The 24,328-nt window shown below is 47.1% G+C and overlaps 2 protein-coding genes across 5 annotated transcripts; both read right to left on the minus strand.

The window, feature by feature from the left end:
• Positions 1-1,005: 1,005 nt before the first annotated feature.
• Positions 1,006-15,299, minus strand: PSMA4 (proteasome 20S subunit alpha 4). 2 transcript variants are annotated; one of them, XM_048482116.1, is made up of 9 exons: positions 15,216-15,299; positions 11,181-11,205; positions 10,697-10,739; positions 9,819-9,981; positions 5,765-5,842; positions 4,154-4,242; positions 2,632-2,762; positions 2,033-2,156; positions 1,006-1,384 (listed from the first exon to the last, which is right to left on the minus strand). In XM_048482116.1, exons 2-9 carry the CDS (start codon positions 11,181-11,183, stop codon positions 1,230-1,232), a joined length of 786 nt encoding a protein of 261 aa, XP_048338073.1. In that variant the 5' UTR covers positions 11,184-11,205; positions 15,216-15,299; the 3' UTR covers positions 1,006-1,229. The 2 variants fall into 2 exon arrangements, with proteins under 2 accessions (XP_048338073.1, XP_048338074.1); XM_048482117.1 differs by lacking the exon at positions 15,216-15,299 and adding an exon at positions 15,033-15,199.
• A 710-nt stretch (positions 15,300-16,009) lies between these two features.
• HYKK (hydroxylysine kinase) lies at positions 16,010-23,631 on the minus strand. 3 transcript variants are annotated; one of them, XM_048481906.1, is made up of 6 exons: positions 23,581-23,631; positions 23,082-23,207; positions 19,219-19,571; positions 18,065-18,207; positions 17,538-17,721; positions 16,010-16,582 (listed from the first exon to the last, which is right to left on the minus strand). In XM_048481906.1, the coding sequence occupies exons 3-6, from the start codon at positions 19,562-19,564 to the stop codon at positions 16,143-16,145; spliced, it is 1,113 nt and encodes a 370-aa protein (XP_048337863.1). In that variant the 5' UTR covers positions 19,565-19,571; positions 23,082-23,207; positions 23,581-23,631; the 3' UTR covers positions 16,010-16,142. The 3 variants fall into 3 exon arrangements, with proteins under 3 accessions (XP_048337863.1, XP_048337864.1, XP_048337862.1); XM_048481907.1 differs by lacking the exon at positions 23,082-23,207 and adding an exon at positions 19,133-19,176 and having other exon boundaries at positions 19,374-19,571; positions 23,276-23,623; XM_048481905.1 differs by lacking the exon at positions 23,082-23,207 and having other exon boundaries at positions 23,276-23,622.
• Between the last annotated feature and the right edge of the window lie 697 nt (positions 23,632-24,328).

The raw sequence follows: 24,328 nt of genomic DNA on the forward strand, positions 1-24,328 counted from the left end.
TCCTCTGTATTAATTAAAAAAAAAGGTTTTGAGAAGGAATCTGCGAAGCTGTGTTTTCAGAGGTCAAATTCAACTGAAAACATCACTGGAGCAATTAAAACTTGACAAAACAACCTAAAAATCTTCACGGCCAATATTTTTAGAAAATCACTGGGAGGCGGTAGTTTAGAATTTGGCCTGAATTTTCTAATATCCGATTTATGCCTTCCTTGGGATAGCATCACCAAACGGCAGGGTCAAATGCAATTCTTATCAGAAGAGTTTAGATTTATACCCCACCTTTCTCTCCTGCTTACAAGCTCCTTTCCCTTCCTCTCCCCACAACAGACACCTTGTGAGGTGGGGTGGTTGAGAGAGTTCTGAGAAAACTGTGACTAGCCCAAGGTCACCCAGCAGGAATGCAGAAACACATCCGGTTCACCAGATAAGCCTCTGCCACTCAGGTGGAGGAGTGGGGAATCAAACCCGGTTCTCCGGATTAGAATCCACCTGCTCTTAACCACTACACCACGCTGGCTCTCAACTGGATCTACACATTTGGTCCCTTCTAGTGAGTCAGCTTTGACTATGTGGAAGATTTACTAACTTATTATTCATTATTTTAAACACCGCTTATGTATTTGTTTATTTTACTATGCATTTCTTTGTGTTTTATTTTATTCATGCACAGTGTTAAATCTGTTTTAAAGTTTTGACCGTTCATCACCCCGGAGACCCTGAACTGGGACAGAAGTCGTATTAAAATGTTTCAAATAAACCGTCATGAAAAGCAGGATAAATGATTTCCGTCAGGTTCGGACGAGTTTGCTTTTCATCTGTGCTACTGTGACCTTTTTGCCGACGTAACATCTGAAAATGTATTCCAGTCCTTAAGCTCTTCTTCTTCCACCCCTTTTTAAAAAAACATCCGATTTGCCGTTCCGACGCACTGCTCCGAGTGGTTATAAATGTCAAGCCGACTGGCTTCCTTCCGCATTAGCATAGCAGACGCCACGAAAGCACGACAAACTTCTGACAGCATCGTTTTTTAAAAGTTTTTTATTGTGCAATAAAAAAAAGAAGAATTAAAGATGGAAAGAAACCAAGTGAAGGAGGGCAGGAATAATTCGCTTCAATGGTATAACGAGCTGAATCGGTGCGTAGAATTTCTGGCTCCTTCCACGCCCATGTGCACATATCTCAAATTCTGTACAAACAGACCCTTTTCTCCCACCTTCCGGGGCCTTGGTTTATTTATCTTTTTCTCTCTGCTCTTTCTCTTTCTTTTCGCGCTCGGCTTTCGCTTCCTCCTCTTCGTGCTTCTTGATCAACACCTCCACTTCTTTTTGCTTTAAAACCCTGATTACTGTCTTCCCATTCTCTCGCGTGAGGGTTGCAATTTCAACTAAAACAAAAATGCGTTTAGTTTCAGGCGGGGAACCGTGATAAGTCCGCAGCGGCAGCGTCTGGTAACACCCCAAAGACAACATTTCCCAGAGCACGGTTTTAAGTTTTACCGTGAAGTTTACATTTTTTGGATCAGATCGCTGAAGGAGACAGGTTTGTAAACCCCATAAAGAAGTACTTTATGGGTGATAACGGATTTAATTTTCAATTATACTGAGCATAAGCAAAACTGTCAGCTGTTAAGAAGAGTTTGGATTTATATTCCCACTTTCTCTCCTGTAAGGAGACTCAAAAGGGGCTTACAATCTCCTTTCCCTCCTTCCCCCCTCACAACAAACACCCTGTGGGGTGGGTGGGGCTGATAGAGCTCCGAAGAACTGTGACTAGCCCAAGGTCACCCAGCTGGCATGTGTTGGAGTGCACAAGCTAATCAGGTTCACCAGATAAGCCTGCACAGCTCAAGTGGCAGAGTGAGGAATCAAACCCAGTTCTCCGGATTAGAATGCACCTGCTCTTCGCCACTGCGCCACACTGGCTCTCCAAAGACTCTGTTCTCGCCAAAGAAAAGGCTGGAACCAATTATGACTGCGCCTTAAATCTTCTGAGAAGGGGAAAGACAGGGGGATGAAGAAATTGCTTTGCTCACCTTTCTCTGCAGACAGCTTACTAACGTCCATGGTCTTGTTCAGGACTTTGACAGCTAAAGCGAGTGCGGATTTCAAAGTCATGTCTCCCTCTTTGTAGTCCTGCTTCAACATTGAGACAGCTGCCTGTTTAAGAAAAGAAAAGAAAAGAAGAAGAGTTTGGATTTATATCCCCCCTTTCTCTCCTGCAGGAGACTCAAAGGGGCTTACAATCTCCTTGCCCTTCCCCCCTCACAACAAACACCATGTGAGGTGGGTGGGGCTGAGAGAGCTCCGAGAAGCTGTGGCTAGCCCAAGGTCACCCAGCTGGCGTGTGTGGGAGTGCACAGGCTAATCTGAATTCCCCAGATAAGCCTCCACAGCTCAGGCGGCAGAGCGGGGGATCAAACCCAGTTCCTCCAGATTAGATATACGAGCTCTTAACCTCCTACGCCACTGCTGCTCCTCCAATTTTCTTCCTGCTCTTATTTTCTTCCTGGCCGACGCGAGGCCATTGGGAGAAGCGAAGCTCAAATTAACAAACGCAGAAGAAACGCTGTGCAATTCTCCCCCCAAAATGTAAACACTGCAAACGACATTAACTGAAGGAAAGCTAACTTACGGCGCTGTTGTTTCCGATGCATGTGGCTTTCCACCCGCCGTAGTTTCCGCTGGGATCACTCTGATACAGCTGGAACCCGTAATGTTTATCCCAGCCGATGTACAGCAGCGAGACCCCAAAGGGACGTTTTCCTGCCAAAGACAAGGTCACGGCAGATTCAAACTGAGCAGCAAACAAACAAACAAACAAACGAGAGTTGCCCCATCGGTCACCACAACCTGCTCGGAGCTGAGGATCAAGAAACGGCAAAATCCTTTCCTGTGAACTGAGATTTAATAGGCTGCTCTGTCGTGCTTAAGATAAACACTAAATAAACCCCTCATTGTTTCTTTCTAAGATGTGAAGCGCAAGGGGACCTTTGCGGGGTCTCGGCTTTTGTGCGGGACGGCAATGCTCAACGGTGATAAGCCTGCAATTTCTCTACAGTTTCTTTAAAAACAATAACAACACCTTAAAAGCCTGGGCGAATAGGAAGGTCTTCACCGGACACAACAACCCACAAAGGGTTGGCACTTGGCGAATTTCCAAGGGGAGGCTGTTCTATAGTTTGGAACCAGCCTTGGGGAAATCCCTCCTGTGGATTCCCTCACCCTGCACCGCAGGAAGGCACCACCGGGAGAGCCCCATTGCTTGACCTCAGTGCACAGGCAGGTTCATATGGGTGCAGATTTCACACACACAAAGCCTTTATTGGCATCATACAGTAAAACATTTTGTAACCAGAAACATTTTACAACCAGAATAACATAGATACAGCTCAAATAACCATCATTTAATATAAAAATCTCCCTTAGCAGATGTACCAATTATATCCAACAGAAACTTGGCAACTAATTCAGAAAAATCCTGATTTGATCCATCCAGGAAATACTTTATCCTTTGATCATCTGTCATATCTACATTAAAGGATGTAAACAATGGTCGATGCTTATACCTTAAGTATTCCCTATTTGGACAGTGAAACTTGATATGCTCTAGTGTTTCTACTTGTATGCTGTTGCAAGGGCATAATCTTTCGGTCTTTGGTATTTTTTGGAATCGACCCTCGAGTAAGGCAGATGGCAAAATATTGAATCTTGCTAAAGAGAATGCACGTCTTAATCTAAAATTAATCATATGGGTGAAGATGCTCCTTCAGATAGAACAAGAAGAGTTTCGATTTATATCCCCCCTTTCTCTCCTGTAAGGAGACGCAAAGGGGCTTGCAATCTCCTTTCCCTCCCCCCACCACAACAAACACCCTGTGAGGTAGGTGGGGCTGAGAGAGCTCCGAAAAACTGGGACTAGCCCAAGGTCATCCAGCCGGCATGTGTTGGAGTGCACAAACTAATCTGGTTCCCTAGATAAGCCTCCACAGCTCAAGTGGCAGAGTGGGGAATCAAACCCGGTTCTCCAGATTAGAGTGCACCTGCTCTTAACCACTACATCACGCTGGGTCACCTGACATGAATCATGCTCAGGCTATTAAAGCGAATGGTATAAACTGTTTACGATGCCTTTGCTGCGGGGAAGGTTTACTTACCCCCAAACTGTGTGTAAGCTTGCTTGATATCACATAGGGCGGTGACCAGCTGCTCGCAAGGGATCGGCTCCTGGTACTGCAACAGATATCTAAACGACATTTAGGAATATCCCGATTCAGATGCGAAGATTCCCAGGCAGTTTTCCAAGCATTTTAATTCAGATAACATTTGAATGTGACAGAAACAAAAGCCCGTTAATTGAGGTTCCACATCAAGGCCCCAATAAAGATTTCAGGGCAAAACTGTTTTCCCCCCTCCGGATTAAGGGCCCGGGAGCTCTGCTGAGATAACAAGGTCATCTTTTCTATTTTCTCCATCCTCCTCTGTAGCGTCTGTAGTTCTACGGAGAGCTCTGCCACAGCCTCAGCAAAAATATGTTAATCTGCAGAGGAACTGCTATGCGATACAGGCGGTCTGTCGCAGCGCTAAGTCCTGCCGTACAAACCGCCGCCCTCAAAAGTCCTTTTGAGTTTCTCAAAGTCATTAAAGGCCGAGCCAAAACCAGACGGCTAATTTGAGTTTCATGTTTTGCCGAGGTCTGGGGAGCTTTTCATTGTTGCTTTGTTCAACACCTTTCCTGAGAACCTGCATTGATTTCCTGCCAATCTGGGTCAGCCGGTCCCTGGAGCGGGCTCTAATGGCCAGAGGAGAGCTGTCAAGGGCTGTGACGGGTCCGAAACCCCCACCAAAGAGAAAGGGACAGACCTGTGCTCCGCAAAGCTCTCCAGCCGTGTAAACAAAGTGCTGACCAACCTGTGAGTTAATCCCCCCCATGAAAATATCTGATGATACAGAGCTGAACTGAGCTAGCTTCCCTTTCTACATGAAGAAGAAGAAGCGTTTGATTTATATCCCCCCTTTCTCTCCTGTAGGAGACTCAAAGGGGCTGACAATCTCCTTGCCCTTCCCCCCTCACAACAAACACCCTGTGAGGTAGGTGGGGCTGAGAGAGCTCCGAGAAGCTGTGACTAGCCCAAGGTCACCCAGCTGGCGTGTGTGGGAGTGCACAGGCTAATCTGAATTTCCCAGATAAGCCTCTACAACTCAAGTGGCAGAGCAGGGAATCAAACCCAGTTCCTCCAGATTAGAATGCACCTGCTCTTAACCACTATGCCACTGCTGAAGTGTATACCCTCCTCCAGCACATGTGATTTTCAACTTCCCCCTCCAGTTTACACTTACACAAGACTGACTCAACTGGGCTGGGAGCATGTGTCTTTGGGGCTATTTTGGGGATGACACATACTTTCTTGGGAAAGCAGAGGTGTGGGTAGAGTATTAGACGGAGAAGAGTTTTGGATTTATATCTTCCCTTTCTCTCCTGAATGGAGACTCAAAGGGGCTTACAATCTCCTTTCCCTCCCTCCCTCCCAACAAACACCCTGTGAAGCGGGTGGGGCTGAGAGAGCTCCGAAAACTGTGACTAGCCCAAGGTCACCCAGCTGACATGTGTTGGGAGTGCACAAGCTAATCTGGTTCACCAGATAAGCCTCCACAGCTCAAGTGGCAGAGCGGACAGTCAAACCCGGTTCTTCAGATTAGAATGCACCTGCTCTTAACCACTACACTGCGCTGGCTCTCAAATAGTCTAAATGTTTCTGAGCTCTTACCTTTGCGCTATCAGCCTCAGCTCATTGGTCAGCACGTTGGCGTCTGAAGTAATGCCGGCCACGCTGCACGCCATGTCCCTGGAAGACACAAACTTCGTGCGCTCAGACCCCCAGTTTTAGGGTCCTGTTTGCCAAGCAAAGGGGCACCCCTTTTCATAATACTGCAGTAAAATAAGCATGAGCCGCTGCGCCACAAAGCAAGTCTTATGCAAATCATCCCAATGAGCGGGATAGGTGAAAACGACAGTCACGTCTGAAGAAGTTGCATTAGAAGAATTCTTCATGTAAACAGAGGGGAAAAGCTATCCTGGTCGGAAGGGGCTGAGCAGACTGGCAAAATGTGCAACTCACAATAATGATAAGAGAAAATTTGTTCCCACCAGGCTGAAGACTAAAAAATCACAGGATATTTTATAACATCATAGCAATGTTTAAGAATTATTTCAAAGGAATTTTGTACAATACATAGGAACACAGTAAATTATTTTCTTTTTTAACCCATAACAGCAACAGCTAGCCAGAATCTAGATAATTACTGGCCTCGTGAAAACTTCAAGGCTGTTAAGCAAAAAACGGATTTTTAAAAATCAATGCTCTAACATATAATCACGTCGAGGGCGCGCTCTGCAAAATTGTTTTTTTCTTATGCCTCTTGCCTCACCCTAGGGTGAGAAAAAACAATTTTGCAGAGCGCAACCCCAACGTGATTATATGTTAGAGCATTGAGAAAAAAAATCCCTGTTTTTTGCTTAACAGCCTTGAAGTTTTCACGAGGCCAGTAATTATCTAGATTCTGGCTAGCCGTTGCTGTTATTGTGTTAAAAAAGAAAAAAAATTACTGTGTTCCTATGTATTGTGCAAAATTGCTTCCAAATAATTCTTAAACATTGCTACGATGTTATAAAATACCTTGTGATTTTTTAGTCTTCAGCCTGGTGGGTACAAATTTCCTCTTATCATTATTGTGGGTGTACCTTCCCCTTAATCTTAAGTATGAAAATGTGCAACTCAGCACGGAAAAGAGGCAAGAAACAAAAGACCCACGGTCTCCGATACCTAAATTGCCACGGCTCCTAGAAATTCAGCTGGAAACTGCTGCCGCGTATGCAAAAAAGCCTTCGGCTGCGTTTCTTCTCTTGGAAAGCGCTCTGCGCTTCCTGACTAGTCCTAACAAAATGCTTCTCTGGCTGAATTTAAGATATCTGCTGCTCCAGCTTGCGTGTGGAGGAGAGGGGTTAATCTAAGGTGTGTGGATTTAGGAAATGAAAAAAACAAGGGCAGATACAAATAACCAGCATGTAATATCAGAGAGGGGGCGTAGCTGCATCAGCTTCTGACAGGAACGGATTTTCAGGAAGTCGCTGAAGACTGAAAAGTGACAGAATAAAGCTTTTGTTTAAATAAGGACATAAGCAGTAGCCTGCTGGATCAGACCAGAGTCCATCTAGTCCAGCACCCTGCTACTCGCAGTGGCCCACCAGGTGCTTTTGGGAGGTCACGTGCAGGAGGTGAAAGAAATGGCCTTCTGCTGCTGCTGCTGCTCCCGAGCATCTGGTCTGCTAAGGCATTTGCAATCTCAGATCAAGGAGGATCAAGATTGGTAGCCATACATTGACTTCTCCTCCACAAATCTGTCCAAGCCCTTTTTAAAGCAATCCAGGTTAGTGGCCATCACCACCTCCTGTGGCAGCATATTCCAAACACCAATCACACGTTGTGTGAAGAAGTGTTTCCTTTTATTAGTCCTAATTCTTCCCCCCAGGATTTTCAATGTATACAGTTTCAATGTATGTAATACAAATACAAATACAATACCTTTAATGGCATATAAAAAGTGGTAAAATGCAAATTATATTAAAACCAATTGACTAAAATTTACACAAAGGTTTCACCCTTGATCCAAGTGCCTTTGTTAAAAACCTGGCAACTGATTCAGTAGTGTGGGGATGATGGTCACTAAGCAAGTATGAAACTATTTCCTTGTCTGATCTCACTGAAAATTTCTTCAAGATGGCCTCGAGAAAAAGCAACCGATAGACTGCCAAATCTTTACAATGAAGGAGCACGTGTTCAGTTGTTTCGGGTAGGCCCGCTGCGCAGGAACAAGTCCTGTTCTCCTGTGGGATGCCATGGTATCTGCCTCTTGTTTGGGCAGTCGGTAGCACATTAAGCCGAGCAAGCATAAAATATCTACGGAGATGTGGATTGATTAAATTACTCAGATATTTAGCCATAAAACCCGGCAATGGTGGTGAAATGCCATAAAATGTGGGAGAACAAGTTCTGCAGGCTCCAGCTGTGAGAAGCTGCCCTTCAATGTCAAGAGTACTGCTTGTTTCAAAACTCCGAAAGCCTGTCTTCGGCCCATCAGTAGGAGTTGGTCAAAAGATACACCTATGTTGTTTATTTGATTGATAATTTTGGTGTGCCAGGTGGAGTGGAAGGGGGCGCTTAACAGGAGATATGTCAGACTGCCCGGAGGGCTCTAAAATGAAGGCTAAGCCAGTATTTAAACAAAGAAAGCCAAACCCAGGAAAAATCGCCTTGGTCTCCGGTTTCTAAACAAAGAACTTGGTATCGTGACTGAGTTGGGAAGACCCAATAAACGACGAAAAAACAAAGATTGAACACTCTCTAATTTCTCAGCGGTTTTTGCTCCCCAGATTGGAGCTCCGTAAAGTAATTGTGGCAGTAGTTTTAACTGAAAAACTTCCATTGCGGCAGGAAAAAATTGACCGCCTCTGGTGTGAAAAAATCTGGATATTGCCAACACTTTGGTTTTACTTGTATTGAGAGTCTGGTGGATATGAGAGGTCCAGGTTAAGGAATGGTGGAAGGTGATTCCTAAATATCTGTATGAATGGACCTGTTCAATCAATGTACCGTTTATTTTCCACGTGCTGAGTTTTTTTGAATTCGAAAAAATCAGCACTTTGGATTTGTTGTAATTAATCGACAGGGCACTGTTTGTGCAGTACGTCGCAAAGGCTTGAAGCAGTCTTTGCAGGCCCACCTTGGACTAACACAGTGTCGTCTGCATAGAGCAGTGCACATGTGTATGTAATACAGGAGGTGATCTGCACGACTAAGGCAACTGCCCACATTCATTAAAAAAATCATTGAGCCTCTGGTAGTGAATGGGCCTGTATCAATGCCAACATATCAACAGTTACATAGACTGGAAAATGACTCTTCTTCCAGTAACGAACATCAGTTCTAGATGCATCTTTCATTTACCGATTTCATTTACACCCTGCCTTTCTTGCCCGCGGGGACTCAAAGCAGGTTACAGCATTCTCCTCTCCTACATTCACCCTCCCAACAACCCTGTGAGGTATGCTAGGTTGAAAATGAGGTGACAGGCCCAGGACCCATTGCAGAGGTAGGACTCGAACACGGATCTCCCGGAATCTAGTCTGACACCCCAAGCACAATGCTACGCTGGAAACAACCGCAAAAGTTAAAGAGAAACACCCAGAGCAAAAGTTGAACGAGAGAGGAAGAAGAAGAGGAGGAGAAGAGTTTGGATTTATATCCCCCCTTTCTCTCCTGTAGGAGACTCAAAGGGGCTTACAATCTCCTTGCCATTCCCCCCTCACAACAAACACCCTGTGAGGTAGGTGGGGCTGAGAGAGCTCCGAGAAGCTGTGACTAGCCCAAGGTCACCCAGCTGGCGTGTGTGGGAGTGCACAGGCTAATCTGAATTCCCCAGAGAAGCCTCCACAGCTCAGGCGGCAGAGCTGGGAGTCAAACCCGGTTCCTCCAGATTAGATACACGAGCTCTTAACCTCCTACGCCACTGCTGGAGGAAAAAACAACAATCGAAATTCGAATGCTCAAGTCTTATCTAGGTGCGACAAATTCCGCAACTGTGGCATCAATTGGGGTTTGCCGCTTGTATTTACACCAGAGGCGTAGCAAGGGGGGAAAGTGCTCAGTGTACCAGTGCACCCTCCACACCCCCACAGAGGCGTGCACCCGGTGCGTTGCGTCACACCCCCGTCCCCTTGGAGCTACGCCTCTGATTTAAACAACTGTAAAGTTGCAGACTTACTCATTCAGCTTGTATATTTTCTCCGAAAAGAAGACCTCATCCAGAAGTTTGTGGATGTTGCGACGCTCAGCGGCCAGTAAGACTCCATCGTTTGCTAGAATTCCTAGGCAGGTGCCCGCGTGCCCAATGGCTTCCATCGCATACTCCACCTGGTAGAGGCGACCTACAGAGGCGATTGCAAGAACAACGGAGACTCGTCATTTCACGCCACGGAGACGGCCAGACTCGAATGTCTTCCATTGGGGTCCTGAGAGTTTGGAAGGACTGAGTGCTTTGATTGCGTGTTCCTGCATTGCAGGGGGTTGGACTTGATGGCCCTTGGGGTCTCTTCCAACTCTGTGATTCTAACTTCGCCAGGTTCAGAAACACCGAGTTACAGACAGGAGACGGCTGTTTTCAGAACGAACGTCGGCGCAAAATAACTATGCATCAAATGCATATTGCTGCAGGTTATGGAGTCCGCGTCCAAATGGCGTTCAGCTGAACAGAGTCGGTTATTATAAACATCTCAAATTATGCTGCATTGAGTGAGGAAAGTCAAGGAAAGCTCTCGCTTGTGGTGATGGTAACAGCAGAAGACAATTTATAGCACAGTAAGAGATCGAGCTGCGGCCAGAAAGCCTCCAGACCCAATCTCGTCACAAGCATGAGCTTGTCAGATTGTCTTATGTATTTGTTCCATTTACACTCCCCCCTACACCGAAGCCCCAACCCACTGTTCATTCAGCTCCACATCTCTAAAGAGGCGACAAGTCTTCCCTAACGGGGCTGCGGTTTGGATTACTGACAAGATGTACGCAAAGTGTTTTGAGTGCTACATAAACACAAGGTTATTGTTTTGTGAACCACAAATAAGTGAGCGCTACAACAGGACGTACCCTCTGGGGAGAAGATGGTGGTTCTTGAATCATATCTTCGGGACTGCAAAAAAGAATGTGTTTTTCTGTTACTCGATTTTTGAAGCGTGACGGTTTCTTTTCAACAAGCGCAACACTCATTAGATTTATTTCTAGCCCTCTGACCATAAAAGACTCTTGAACCAGCTTAAAATATTTTTAAAGGGCCCCCCACACCGTCACATGGCTCTGAAGACGGCAGCAATAAACGCAGGCGAAACGTTAGGGACAAAAACCACCAGACCACAGCCATACACCTTGAAAAACACACAACAGACAACAATATTTTATCTTCCACTCTCTATAACACATTCCCACGCTCCCAATCTGTTAGCACCCTGCTGGTTTGCTAGACTCCCAACAAAATTCCAAGGACAGGACTCAACGCCTAAAATGATGCCTGTGAAGACTCACAAGCTGGCGACTGACAGGGGAAAACTTTCAAAACGAGGACAAATGTACTCACCATGTTGCTCCCAGGCTATGTTCTGCTGCAAAAACAAAAAGAAGACAAAACATAGTAACATTTTACCTTAACGGCATCTCACATACACTTGCTAGATTTTTTTAAATTGCTTAGCTAGGAACAAATACTGCTCTTGCTGTGAAAGGGCTCAATTGAATAATAGTTTTGTTCTACTATATTACCCTAATGTATCGCGCTTATACTCCTCAAGCAGTTCCCACAACTTCAGATCCTCTGAAGATGCCAGCCACAGATGCAGGCGAAACGTCAGGAGAGAATGCTGCTAGAACATGGCCATACAGCCCGGAAACCACACAGCACCCCAGTGATTCTGGCCGTGAAAGCCTTCGACAATACATAGTTCCCACAACAACAGATATCTAAGAAGTTGAGGCTTTCCCAACAGTTTCCCTGAGCCAATACGAGCATTGCCAGCTAAATTTCTAAGAGATTAACTGCTGATTATAAAACCCCAAAACTTGAAGAGCATGGTCAGTTTAAAAAAAAAGATAAATAAAAACTGACAACCCACTCATACATACATCAAGAACATTCTCCACTTCTTAAAATGTGCTTGGGACTTTTTCTTTAAACTTTAGGAGAGCTATTTGATCACTGAAGAAAAAACCAAATCCATGTAATACCCTTTAAGAGTTTGGATTTACACACCACCTTTCTCTCCTGTAAGGCGACTCAAGGTGGCTTACAAGCTCCTTTCCCTTCCTCTCCCCACAAGAGGAAGAGTTTGAATTTATATCCCCCCTTTCTCTCCTGCAGGAGACTCAAAGGGGCTTACAATCTCCTTGCCCTTCCCCCCCTGGTGAGGTAGGTGGGGCTGAGAGTGTTCTGAGAGAACTGTGACTAGCCCAAGGTCACCGAGCAGGAATATATGAGTGCGGAAACACATCTGGTGCACTGGATAAGCCTCCGCCACTCAAACCTGGTTCTCCAGATTAGAATCCACCTGTTCTTAACCACTACACCACGCTGGCTCTCCTAAGATGACAGGGCTACTGTCCAAGAAAGCAATTTGGTACTGTGACTATTTTGTTCCTAGAATTTTGAAGACTGTACTAGCTACAATTATAGAATGTTTTCCAGGGAATGACTGTATGTAAAAACAGTCTGCGAACAAAACACACATACAAATCCCAGACCTGGAAACTCTGCTGCCTAATGCGGTAAGAATGGAAGTTGTCTACGCTGGAACAACTGGTAGTAAGACTCTTCTTGCCTATTTAGAATCATGCAATCACAGTTTCGAAGACTACTTAAGTTACACAACGGAGTTCTGGCAGACACTAAGCTTTGGCCACAACACCGAAAAACAAAACACAAACGTTCAACTATACAGGGATTTCAATATGCTAAATGCGATCATTGTGATGATTCGGCAGGGGGTAAAAATCCTTCTTTGTCATGACGCTGAAACATTTCAAGAAGCAAGGAGACCGGTCTCTGAAGAGAGACGTCAAAAGTGTCGCTGTAGCATTTTAGCAGAACGTTCCTTCTTTCAGAACGTGGAAGCCCTGCAGTAATATACCAATGTAGGCTGGTAAATTTCATTCACAGCACGCAACTGACATGAAGACGAAAGCACAGATGACAAACTTTCTTACGAATGTGTGTTTTTGATGACGCCGAATTGCTACCAGCGCAGCAAAGAGTGGTGAAAACGCTGCTTGCGCAAGATTCAAACACAAAGCGATGGGTGAAGTTAGGAGTCTAACTGGCAAAAGGCCGGAACATACAGGGTTGGGGGTGGAAACAGCGCCATCGTCACGGCACACTTAATGGTGACCCGGAAGAGACTTTACCGTTGCCTGCCTGAGTAGTGACCCTCGATGTCCGGGGGGCGGGGGTGGGGTCTCCCATCCAAGCACCAACCAGGGCTGACCTTGCTTAGCTTCCTAGCCAGGTCAGCACTATTCCAGCTCAATTAAACCCCAATACAAACAATGATAATGTTTGTATTTATTTTATATTTTACATTTGTGCTCTGCCAACCTCCCAAGGGACTCGAGACGGTTCACATTATCGATACAGAACAAAAATGCAATAATATAAAAACGATTCAAAAATAGAAACGTTAAAACCAGTTGCATAATGTTGCACAGGTGAGGAGCTCTGTTAGGAACCCTGACAGCCAGATCCTACACAAGTTTACACATAAGTAGATCCCACTGAGCTCAGTGGTTTTTATTTCCATGCCAGCAGAAAGATTTCTGCCTCCGATTTGGGATCGCTCATGAACCAATGGTATGGCTTCCACAGAAACGCCCTGTGTGTTCCGGGGCCAGTCTGTTAGGATCCAAATGACCACATTCCCCGCCTGAGGTCTTTACTCATCTACTATATTCAAAGCAGCACCTGCTGAACTCCTGCCTGCCTGCTAAGCAAAAGACACAGGGGGGTCCAGGATGGGGAGGGGAGAGGAATGTGAAGCTTGAACACCCAAAGCAGCACCTATTGGGCTCCCACCTATCTACTAAGTCTGAATACCCAAAGCAGAACCTATTAGGCTACTACCTGCCTGCTAAGTTTGAGCACCCAAAGCAGCACCTATTGGGCTACTACTTGCCTACGCTTGAGCACCTAAAGCAGCACCTGTTGGGCTACTACTTGCCTAAGCTTGAGCACCTAAAGCAGAACCTGTTGGGCTACTACCTGCCTGCTAAGTTTGAGCACCCAAAGCAGCACCTATTGGGCTACTACTTGCCTAAGCTTGAGCACCTAAAGCAGCACCTGTTGGGCTACTACCTGCCTGCTAAGCTTGAGTACCCAAAGCAGCACCTGTTGGGCTACTACTTGCCTGCTAAGCTTGAGCACCCAAAGCAGCACCTATTGGGCTACAACTTGCCTAAGCTTGAGCACCCAGGGCTACTACCTGCCTGCTAAGCTTGAGCACCCAAAGCAGCACCTATTGGGCTACTACTTGCCTAAGCTTGAGCACCTAAAGCAGCACCTGTTGGGCTACTACTTGCCTAAGCTTGAGCACCTAAAGCAGCACCTGTTGGGCTACTACCTGCCTGCTAAGTTTGAGCACCCAAAGCAGCACCTATTGGGCTACTACTTGCCTAAGCTTGAGCACCTAAAGCAGCACCTGTTGGGCTACTACCTGCCTGCTAAGCTTGAGTACCCAAAGCAGCACCTGTTGGGCTACTACTTGCCTGCTAAGCTTGAGTACCCAAAGCAGCACCTATTGGGCTACAACTTGCCTAAGCTTGAGTACCCAAAGCAGCACCTGTTGGGCTACTACCTGCCTGCTAAGCTTGAGTACCCAAAGCAGCACCTGTTGGGCTACTACTTGCCTGCTAAGCTTGAGCACCCAAAGCAGCACCTATTGGGCTACAACTTGCCTAAGCTTGAGCACCCAGGGCTACTACCTGCCTGCTAAGCTTGAGCACCCAAAGCAGCACCTATTGGGCTACTACCTGCCTGCTAAGCTTGAGCACCCAAAGCAGCACCTATTGGGCTACTACCTGCCTGCTAAGCTTGAGCACCCAAGCAGCACCTATTGGGCTACTACCTGCCTGCTAAGCTTGAGCACCCAAAGCAGCACCTATTGGGCTACTACTTGCCTGCTAAGCTTGAGCACCCAAGCAGCACCTATTGGGCTACTACTTGCCTAAGCTTGAGCACCTAAAGCAGAACCTGTTGGGCTACTACCTGCCTGCTAAGTTTGAGCACCCAAAGCAGCACCTGTTGGGCTCCCGCCTGCCTGCTAAGCTTGAGCACCCAAAGCAGCACCTGTTGGGCTCCCGCCTGCCTGCTAAGCAACAGGCACAGGAGGGTCCAGACTGGGAAGGAGAGAGGAAGGCGAAGCGCGAGGCCCCCTCCATCCCTGCTCACCTGCAGCCAGGATGCCAAGTCATGCCCAACCAGCCAGCCAGCCCTTACGCGGGAGGAAGAGGAGGCGGGCAGGGCCCTACGGGGAGGGCTGCGGAGCCCCTGGGCCGGCCCGCCCGCCCGCCAAGACCGAGCCCCCCGAGGGGACCCGCCCGCCCCCAGGAGACCCCGCCAGCCCCGACTCACCTCGCTCGCTAAGCCGCCGGCTCCCAAAATGGCCGCCGCGCCTGCGCACTCGCCTCTGCGCGCGAGGCGGTGCTCGCGAGCCTCCCTCCCCAGCGGAGGGAGGGAGGAGCCGTTGCCGTTCTAAACCGGAAGTAGCGGCCGGCTCTAGGGATGCTAATCTCTATGGTGCGAGGGGGACGCTGGCCACGCTCGTTCCTAAGCCACGTTGCCAACCTCCAGGTGGGGCCTGGAGATCTGCCCTCCAGATGGCAAAGATCACTTCCCCTGTGCATGAGTGCCTCGTAAAGGGGGATTTGTGGCTCACTGAGGTTTTCCCCTTTCCCAAACTCCAGCACCTGCAGGCTGTATCCCCAAATCTCCAGGAATGTCCCAACCCAGAGTTGGCAACCCTAGCTGGGAAATTCCTGGCTATTTAAGAACGTTCTGGTCTGGGGTTCCCCCCCATCCCAAATCTCCATGCCTTCCCCACTTTCCAGCCCTTCCCTCTCCACCCATCCTCTTCCCCAAAGTCTGGATTCTGGTTTTTGGAAGCAGAATTAATTCTAGGATGTTGTGGGTTTTCCGGGTTGTATGACCGTGTTCCAGTAGTATTTTCTCCTGCATCTGTGGCTGGCATCTTCAGAGGATCCTCTGAAGATGCCAGGAGACCTGTGATCCTCTGAAGATGCCAGCCACAGATGCAGGAGAAAATACTACTGGAACACGGCCATACAACCCGGAAAACCCACAACATCCTAGTGATTCCAGCCGTGAAAGCCTTCGACAATACACAGAATTAATTCTATTAAGCGTACTTGCAAATTAACATCATTTATTTAATACAACTGCCATATGTACACTGATTAAATACCCCTGCTGTATGTACACTGGGACACTTTCTACTCTTTCATATACACTATATAATCCAAGATGTCCCGGTGGGTCGTTTCACGTGTATTGCTTTGCCGTCTCAAACCAGATCTTCTCCACAGCTTCCTGGCCGGTCTCAAAAAGCTTCCCTAAGTGTTTCCATCCGGTTTTGGCCGTGGTCATCAAGTACTCTTCGTTCTCCGGGTGCAGTCGAATGGTGTGGGCGGCCATCACGAGGGACTGAGCGAACCTTCCGCTCACGAGGAGAAAGAGGGCGCCTCGCTCCTCGGGGGTCAAGGGGACAACGCTTTCGAACCCCGCGAGGACGTGCCCTCCCACGCCGAGGGGGTCCTCGCTCTCGATCATCATGTACATAATGGTGATCGCGACTTCGAACACGTAATAGCCGTAGCTCATGTCGCTGAAGTCCAAAATACCAGACACGCGTGGACGTTCAGGGGAAGCAGAATTGGCGTCCAATAAGATGTTGTGGTCGTTAAGGTCTCCGTGGTTGATACCTAAACGTGGAGCAGAAAACTGAAATGCCAAACCCAGCAGCCTGTCTGGCCGTGGCCAGGAATTCCCAAATGCTTCAGAAGATGTCGATATCACCCAGGGCTTAACTAGTCTAGATCTTCTACTGCAGACTAACACAACTACCCTCTGAAACTGTCTTTGTTTTTTAATTGTGTTCCTTCCTCCAGTGGTGGGATCCAAAAATTTTAGTAACAGGTTCCCATGGTGGTGGGATTCAAACAGTGGCGTAGCGCCAATGGGGCTGGGCGTGGCACAACGGGGCCGTGGGCGGGCATTCCGGAGGCGGGGCATTAATAATTTCTCTGTTACTGTAAAAAAACTCTTACTGCAAAAAAAAGTTCCTAATTTCCAGCTGGTATCTTTCTGTCCATAATTTAAACTCATTATAGCAAGTCCTATCGTCTACTGCCAACAGAAACAACGACTGCTCCTCTAATTGACTGCCTGTCAAATACTTAATACTTTCAAATACTTAGTTTTGTTTCTAGAAATTAAAAGAAAGATACTTTCCTTAAACAAGGAACTTTACCATATTACTAAAACATGTTTTTAAAACAGCCCAACAGGGAGAATGATCCCGTTTTCTACCTTCGCTAACCAGCCACATAGGAAACAACAGGACTTTATGATTTTGGGACCTAATGGAATTTCTAATGGAAAAGCAGACCCAATTAGTAACCCCCTCTCGGCCCACACAAATAATTAGTAACCCACTCTCGGGAACTGGTGAGAACCTGCTGGATCCCACCTTTGCCTTCCTCTCTTCTCTCCCTTTTTGGTACTATATGCCCCTGGGGGTCCCCATGTGGAGAAAAGCAGCCTATAAATAAATTTATCTGGTTTGGGACTATCTAAGCTTTTCCCACCCACCCACACAAGCAAGCAAAAGAAATAGTCCTTCTGGGGTGCTTAAGTAACACTGTCGTTAATACTTACAGGGCCGGAAGCTGCTTAACTTTGGCACGATTTTCGCTCTGAATTGTTCGATGACCCACTTTACTACTTCGAGGTTTTGATTCTGGTTCAGTGCTGGAATGTACTGTTCCAGAAGAGGGACGTTAGCCAGATTCCAGATGAAGGTGCCTCTGTGAAGATGTTTTGTTAAAGGATTGTGGAATTTCTGCAGGAAAAAGAAGAAGAAGAGTTTAGATTTATATCCCCCCTTTCTCTCCTGTAAGGAAACTCAAGGTGGCTTACAATCTCCTTTCCCTCCCCCTCCCACAACAAACACCCTGTGAGGTGGGTGGGGCTGAGAGAGCTCCGAAGAACTGTGACTAGCCCAAGGTCACCCAGCTGGCATGTGTGTTGGAGTGCACAGGCTAATCTAGTTCCCCAGCTAAGCCTCCACAGCTCAAGTAGCAGAGCAGGGAATCAAACCTGGTTCTCCAGGTTAGAGTGCACCTGCTCTTAACCACTACACCGTGCTGGGATGTTTCCCTCAAATGCCACCTCTAAAACCTCACCTCGGCAAGTGTTTTATCCATCTTGGCGGCCAGCTGTCCAATATCATACAGAATGGGAGGACCCACGGGCTCAGAGGCCACCAATCGGCCTGGCAGATACGTCAAGAGTCTCACCAAGTAGCTTTGGGTGGCCGAGCCAATGTCTAAAACACAATGAGACGGACACACGTCACTCAACGAAGGAATGTTTACTTCACATACATGCTACAGGGGTCAGTGCTATCAGTCACAGACCAGGAAAGGGATTTGGGCGTCTTAGTTGATAGTTCCATGGGAATGTCAACTCAATGCATGGCAGCTGTAAAAAAGGCAAACTATGCTGGGGATCATTAGGAAAGGAATTGAGAATAAAACTGCAAAGATTGTCATGCCCTTATATAAAGCAGTGGTGCGACCGCACTTGGAGCACTGTGTCCAGTTCTGGTCGCCGCATCTCAAAAAGGATATTGAGGAGATAGAAAAAGTGCAGAGAAGGGCAACAAGGATGATTGAGGGACTGGAGCACCTTCCCTATGAGGAGAGGCTGCAGCGTTTGGGACTCTTTAGTTTGGAGAGGAGACGGCTGAGGGGGGATATAATTGAAGTCTATAAAATGATGCATGGGGTAGAAAATGTGGACAGAGAGAAATTTTTCTCTTTTTCTCACAATACTAGAACCAGGGGGCATTCATTGAAAATGCTGGGGGGAAGAATTAGGACTAATTAAAGGAAACACTTCTTCACGCAACGTGTGATTGGTGTTTGGAATATGCTGCCACAGGAGGTGGTGATGGCCACTCACCTGGATAGCTTTAAAGGGGGCTTGGACAGATTTATGGAGGAGAAGTCGATTTATGGCTACCAATCTTGATCCTCCATGATCTGAGATTGCAAATGCCTTAACAGTCCAGGTGCATGGGAGCAACAGCCGCAGAAGGCCCTTGCTTTCACATCCTGCATGTGAGCTCCCAAAGGCACCTGGTGGGTCACTGCGAGTAGCAGAGAGCTGGACTAGATGGACTCTGGTCTGATCCAGCTGGCTAGTTCTTATGTTCTTAATGGCTGCCCTCCGGAATACAGCATTCTTACCTGGAAAACACTTCTTCCTAGTGGCAGCGGGCAGCTGTATTGGTCTGTAGGAAGAGAGTTCCATTTGAGTCCAGAGAATTCCTTACCTATTGATTCAAGAAACATTATTTCACCCTTTTTGGTGAAACGCGGGGTGGCCACGGGGAAACCTTCGGCACTCAGAAACAACATGACCTGCGTCTGAGCTTCGATGAGGCCAGGATTCCGGCTGTCCTCGCAATTGGTGATTTTGAGGACGTACTCTTCCACGCCGTCTTTATCCCCTTCCCAGCAAGCGGCGCGCAAAAAGAAATTCTGATCATCGTAGCTAGGGAGCGGTTGGATTTCCGAGACGTTCAACCCGAACTCCCGTTCCACCAGGCCAACCGCTTGCGTTTCGCTGAATCCCGGCTTATTCAACATAGGAACCGCTTGGTTGGTCTGGGATGACATCGTGCTTCTAGAGAAAAATGGGACACCGGAAGGGTACATTAACAAACAACAGCAATAGCAGATGCCAAGTTTCACCGGGATGCCTGTCAGAGTTTCCCCATCCAGTAAGAAAAGTCAACAACATTTTAACATTAGAACAACAACATTAGAAAGCATCACTCCAGGGAAGATTAGAACAACATTAGAAAGCATCACTCCAGGGAAGATTTTCTTCAGACCTTCATCAACTGAAAGACAGGAAAGTTGCAGGACAGAGAGAATAATTTTTTTTTTCGAGAGCTGGAGACAGTTTGAAGGAAGGTGTGGAATCTGGGACCCATGTTCACCCCTGGCAATTGATGATGATAGCCTTTATTGGCATTCCAAAATACAATAAATACAATAAAACAATAAATACAATAAAACAATAAAACCATAAAACAATTGTCCATGAAAGACAGATAGTTACAGCAGCCATTCAGACTCTCATCAAAAGTTTAGTCCAAATGGACTCATCAAAAGTGCCATTCCTATACACCTCTCCACAGACCTGACTAAAAACCCACCAACAGAGCCCAGGCATCACAACAGCATACAGTGTCAACACTCCACTATAAAACACAGAGTTTGTTAGAGTGGCACCTAATCCTAACACAGAACAAGGGATAGGGGGCGAGGAAATGGGCAAACAATTGATTTGGCTCCCATAGGTTGCCACAGCCTTCAGTTGTCACTCACTCCATCTAGTAATCAATAACAAAACTACGACATCCCTCAATGAATCACCCACGTTTGACTTTGGGTGACCGTGACCGTGAACCCAAAGGTTGCTGGCAGATGTAGGCACTGTGTGCCAATAGCAAATAGTTAATGTGAGCAGCATTGTTGTTGTTATGATGATAGCAATCTAGTGCTTAGTGTCCATCTAGCTGCTATGCCTATAATCTTTTAAAGATATTTTGCTACGCTTTCGCAGAAGTAAGGATCAAGATTATCTAAGATTAACGGAATCCTAAGAGCATCAGTTAAATGATTGTATAGAAGTGAAGCAATGATGGGCTGGGTCATTCTGATCTTGGCAAATCTTGCACAATGAAACAGAGTGTGCTCCAGTGTCTCTACTTGGCCTGAGTTGCATGGGCATAGCCTCTTTTGTTTATCTATGCGTTGGTATCTGCCTTTAAGGAGCATAGAGGGCATTAAATTGAAACGGGCCAAGGATATTGCTCTTCTGTGCCTTGGATTGGTAAGCCAGAAAAGGTAGTTGGCTGTATGTCCTTGTTCAAAAGGGATAAGCAAATTTAGAGGAAAGCATGTTTTCCTCGCTTCAGCTATCATGTTGCAGTACTCATGTTCCAGCAGCCTGATTTTCACGCCTGGCAATTAAAAAAAATGTATATAGAAGAATGGTCAAGGGCTTAGTACAGTGGTTCTCAACCTGTGGGTCGGCACCCCTTTGGGGGTCGAACGACCCTTTCACAGGGGTCGCCTAAGACTCTCTGCATCGGTGTCCTCCATCTGTAAAATGGATAAATGTTAGGGTTGGGGGTCACCACAACATGAGGAACTGTATTAAAGGGTCGCGGCATTAGGAAGGTTGAGAACCACTGGGTTAGTAGATTAGGGTGTTGTGGGTTTTCCAGGTTGTATGGCCGTGTTCCAGTAATATTAGTAGATTCATCACAGCACCCACTCCCCCAGAAAGGGGGAAATACCACTGTAAAGTGATACTCTATTTCACAGGTGTCACACTCACGGCCCTCCAGATGTTATGGACTACAGTTCCCATCAGCCCCTGCCAGCATCATGCTGGAAGGGGATGATGGGAACTGTAGTCTATAACATCTGGAGGGCCACAAGTTTGACACCTATGCTCTATTTCAGTGATGGCGAACCTTTTTGAGACCGAGTGCCCAAATTGCAACCCAAAACCCACTTATTTATCGCAAAGTGCCAACACAGCAATTTAACCTGAATACTGAGGTTTTAGTGTAGAAAAAACGGTTGGCTCCAAGGCACGCATTTACTCGGGAGTAAGCTTGGTGGTAGTTGGTGGCTTTGCTTTGAAGCAATCGTGCAATGCTTCGAATGGGTGAATCACAACCCTAGGAGAGTTTACTCAGAAGCAAGCCCCATTGCCAGCAACCGAGCTTATTCCCAGGTAAAGAATCGTGCTTTAATTCTTCGCATGAAAATCAGTGGGGTTTAACAGTGCTTAACAGGGTTACCTACACTGAGTGCCACCTCTGGCACCCGTGCCATAGGTTCGCCACCACTGCTCTATTTCCTTCTAAGAAGCAGGGATTTACTAGAAAAACACCAGTTCTCAAAATTAAGATGGGTGACTTTTTTACTGGACGGGAAAACTTTTAACATGCATCCAGATGGAACTCTACATCTGCTATAGGGCACATAATGCCAAAGGAGCATGAAGTAGAAAAAACAACAACACACACATATGTTTGGTGGGGGTGTTGACAGCAAACTTTTATAAAGGGCCATTTTCAGGACTACCAAACTCCGGGAGTGGATGTGTGAGAGATCTCCTGAAATTACACCTTGTCTCTAGACGAGAGATCAATTCCCCTGGAGAAAACGACAGCTCTGGAAGGCGGACTCTAGGGCAGTGATGGTGAACCTTTTCGAGACCGAGTGCCCAAATTGCAACCCAAAACCCACTTATTTATCGCAAAGTGCCAACACGGCCATTTAACCTGAATACTGAGGTTTTAGTTAAGAAAAAACGGTTGGCTCCGAGGCGTGCGTTACTCGGGAGCAAGCTTGGTGGTAGTCGGTGGCTTTGCTTTGAAGCAACCGTGCAACTCTTCGAACAGGTGGATCACGACCCTAGGAGGGTTTATGCAGAAGCAAGCCCCATTGCCCGCAACCGAGCTTACTCCCAGGTAAAGGATCACGCTTTAGTTCTTCGCATGAAAATCAGTGGGGTTTAACAGCGCTTAACAGGGTTACCTACACTGCTTCCCCAAAACTAGGTCTTAGGTTTAATGCTAATAATCGAGCCCAGCGGGCCAGGCCAGCCTAGATGTGTTTGCGCGTGCCCACAGAGAGGGCTCTGAGTGCCACCTCTGGCACCCGTTGCCATAGGTTCGCCACCACCGCTCTAGGGTGTTATAGGAGCCAGCATGGTATAGTTGTTAAGAGCGATGGCTCTTAATCTGGAGAACCAGGTTCAACGCCCCACTCCTCCACATGAAGCCAGACGTAGTTCTTTCGTAACTTTCTCTTCCCACACGGTGGCAGACACTAGCAAACCACCTCTCTTGATCTCTCGCCTTGAAAACCGCACCAGAGGTTGCCGTAAGTCAGCTGTGACTCGACGGAACATGCATACATGAGGCCACACCCCCTAAGGTGCCTTCCAGTCCCAAGCCCCACCCGCAAATTTCCAAGAATTTCCCAGCCCGAAGATGGCAACTGTAGCCCCTTTCAAAAGGCAGATTTCTAAACTGCCTTAGAGCTGTGCAGAGAAGATGGATTTGCCAGGGCGTTTCAAGACACCTGGGGGTTAACGATGTACCTGCGGTGCGGGCCAAAGGCTCCGCTGCCCTGCCTTTCTCCTACCAAGTAATCCAACGCCGTCCCCCGGACCTTTCCACTGATCTGAGCCAGCTGCCCACAAACTCAGCAGAGCACCTCCAAAGTCCTACGGGAAAGGCAGTGGAAAACATCCCAATAAGCAACACGTTTATGTCAAAATCATAACGGCCTTACCTGAGCAAATCAGGAACTTTAACCCAGCGTGTTGGTCTCAGGTCAGGAAAGTGCACAGATAAATTAGGCCAGCGTGGCAAAACGTGCAATAAGTAACTTGTTCAGGAAAATGGAATTCCAGCGTAGACTTTGAGCAGAGGGCAAAGTCTCGGAAAGGGAGCAACGAGAGTGTGTGGGGGGGGACTACAGGAATGGTTGCTGGGGGGGGGGGGCAGCCAATGTTCTCAGCCATAAACTGGTGGCACAACACTGCCTCCCGCACCGCTGGGGCTCCCAGATGCTCTACTCTGCAGGGAGCATCTCACCAAAGAGACAGTTATCCGGAAATCTTTTGATGTTTCCTGCTCGACTCTTCTTTACCCTATCAGAAAAAGAAATGCAAAAACCCTCCAGTGGTTGCTTAGGGAATCTTGCAAGGGAGTTTCCCATTGGTTATGATTCTCTGGTGTTAATTGTTAAGCTCCCCCCACCGCCAGCAGTGGCGGAAGGACAGGAATCCCGGGGTACGTTCAGTTTCCTCGGAAAGACAGCTGGGAGGGAGAAAGGAAGCAAACATCTGCCGCCAGTGGTTGCTATTTTGAGATTCTCATGCTGCTTAAAATTAGAAATGCGTCTAGATTTATCAGAAGAGAGGGCCCATGGCACCAATATATTAAGAGCCAGGGAAGTATAGCAGAGGAGAGTGTCGTCCTACTAAGGACTCGGGTTCGAATCCCCACTCTTTCCATAGGAGACCTTGGGCCAGACACACACTGCCTGTCTCACCTACCTCGCAGGGTTATTGTGAGGGGGAATATGGAGAAGAGAATGATGCCTCTTTGGGTCTCCACTGAGGGAAAAGGCAGGGTGTATAAATATAAATACATTTATAAGAGCGTAAGCTCTCACAATTCACAGCACGCCTCCAGAGAGATGTGAGGCGAGCCCTGCTTTCTAAGGCCCCTTCCGCACCTGCGGGATAATCCACTTTCAAGATTGTGTGCAAGTGGATGTTGCTATTCCACACAGTAAAATCCAGCTGCAAAGTGGATCAGAAGTGGATTGAAAGTGCAT

This window comes from Sphaerodactylus townsendi, linkage group LG17 (assembly GCF_021028975.2).
Source record: "Sphaerodactylus townsendi isolate TG3544 linkage group LG17, MPM_Stown_v2.3, whole genome shotgun sequence".
NCBI lineage: Eukaryota > Metazoa > Chordata > Lepidosauria > Squamata > Sphaerodactylidae > Sphaerodactylus > Sphaerodactylus townsendi.

Bases quoted from the DNA above. Each gene is read 5' to 3' on its own strand.
- PSMA4 (XM_048482116.1), bottom strand. The intron at 9,982-10,696 runs GTACGTCCTGTT...TCGCCTCTGTAG, and splicing joins CACCATCTTCTCCCCAGAGG to GTCGCCTCTACCAGGTGGAG. The intron at 2,763-4,153 runs GTAAGTAAACCT...TGTCTTTGGCAG, and splicing joins AGCTTACACACAGTTTGGGG to GAAAACGTCCCTTTGGGGTC.
- HYKK (XM_048481906.1), bottom strand. From the start codon at position 19,564: ATGTCATCCCAGACCAACCAAGCGGTTCCTATGTTGAATAAGCCGGGA. The intron at 18,208-19,218 runs GTAAGGAATTCT...ATTGTGTTTTAG, and splicing joins AATGTTTCTTGAATCAATAG to ACATTGGCTCGGCCACCCAA. The intron at 17,722-18,064 runs GTGAGGTTTTAG...TTTTTCCTGCAG, and splicing joins TGGATAAAACACTTGCCGAG to AAATTCCACAATCCTTTAAC.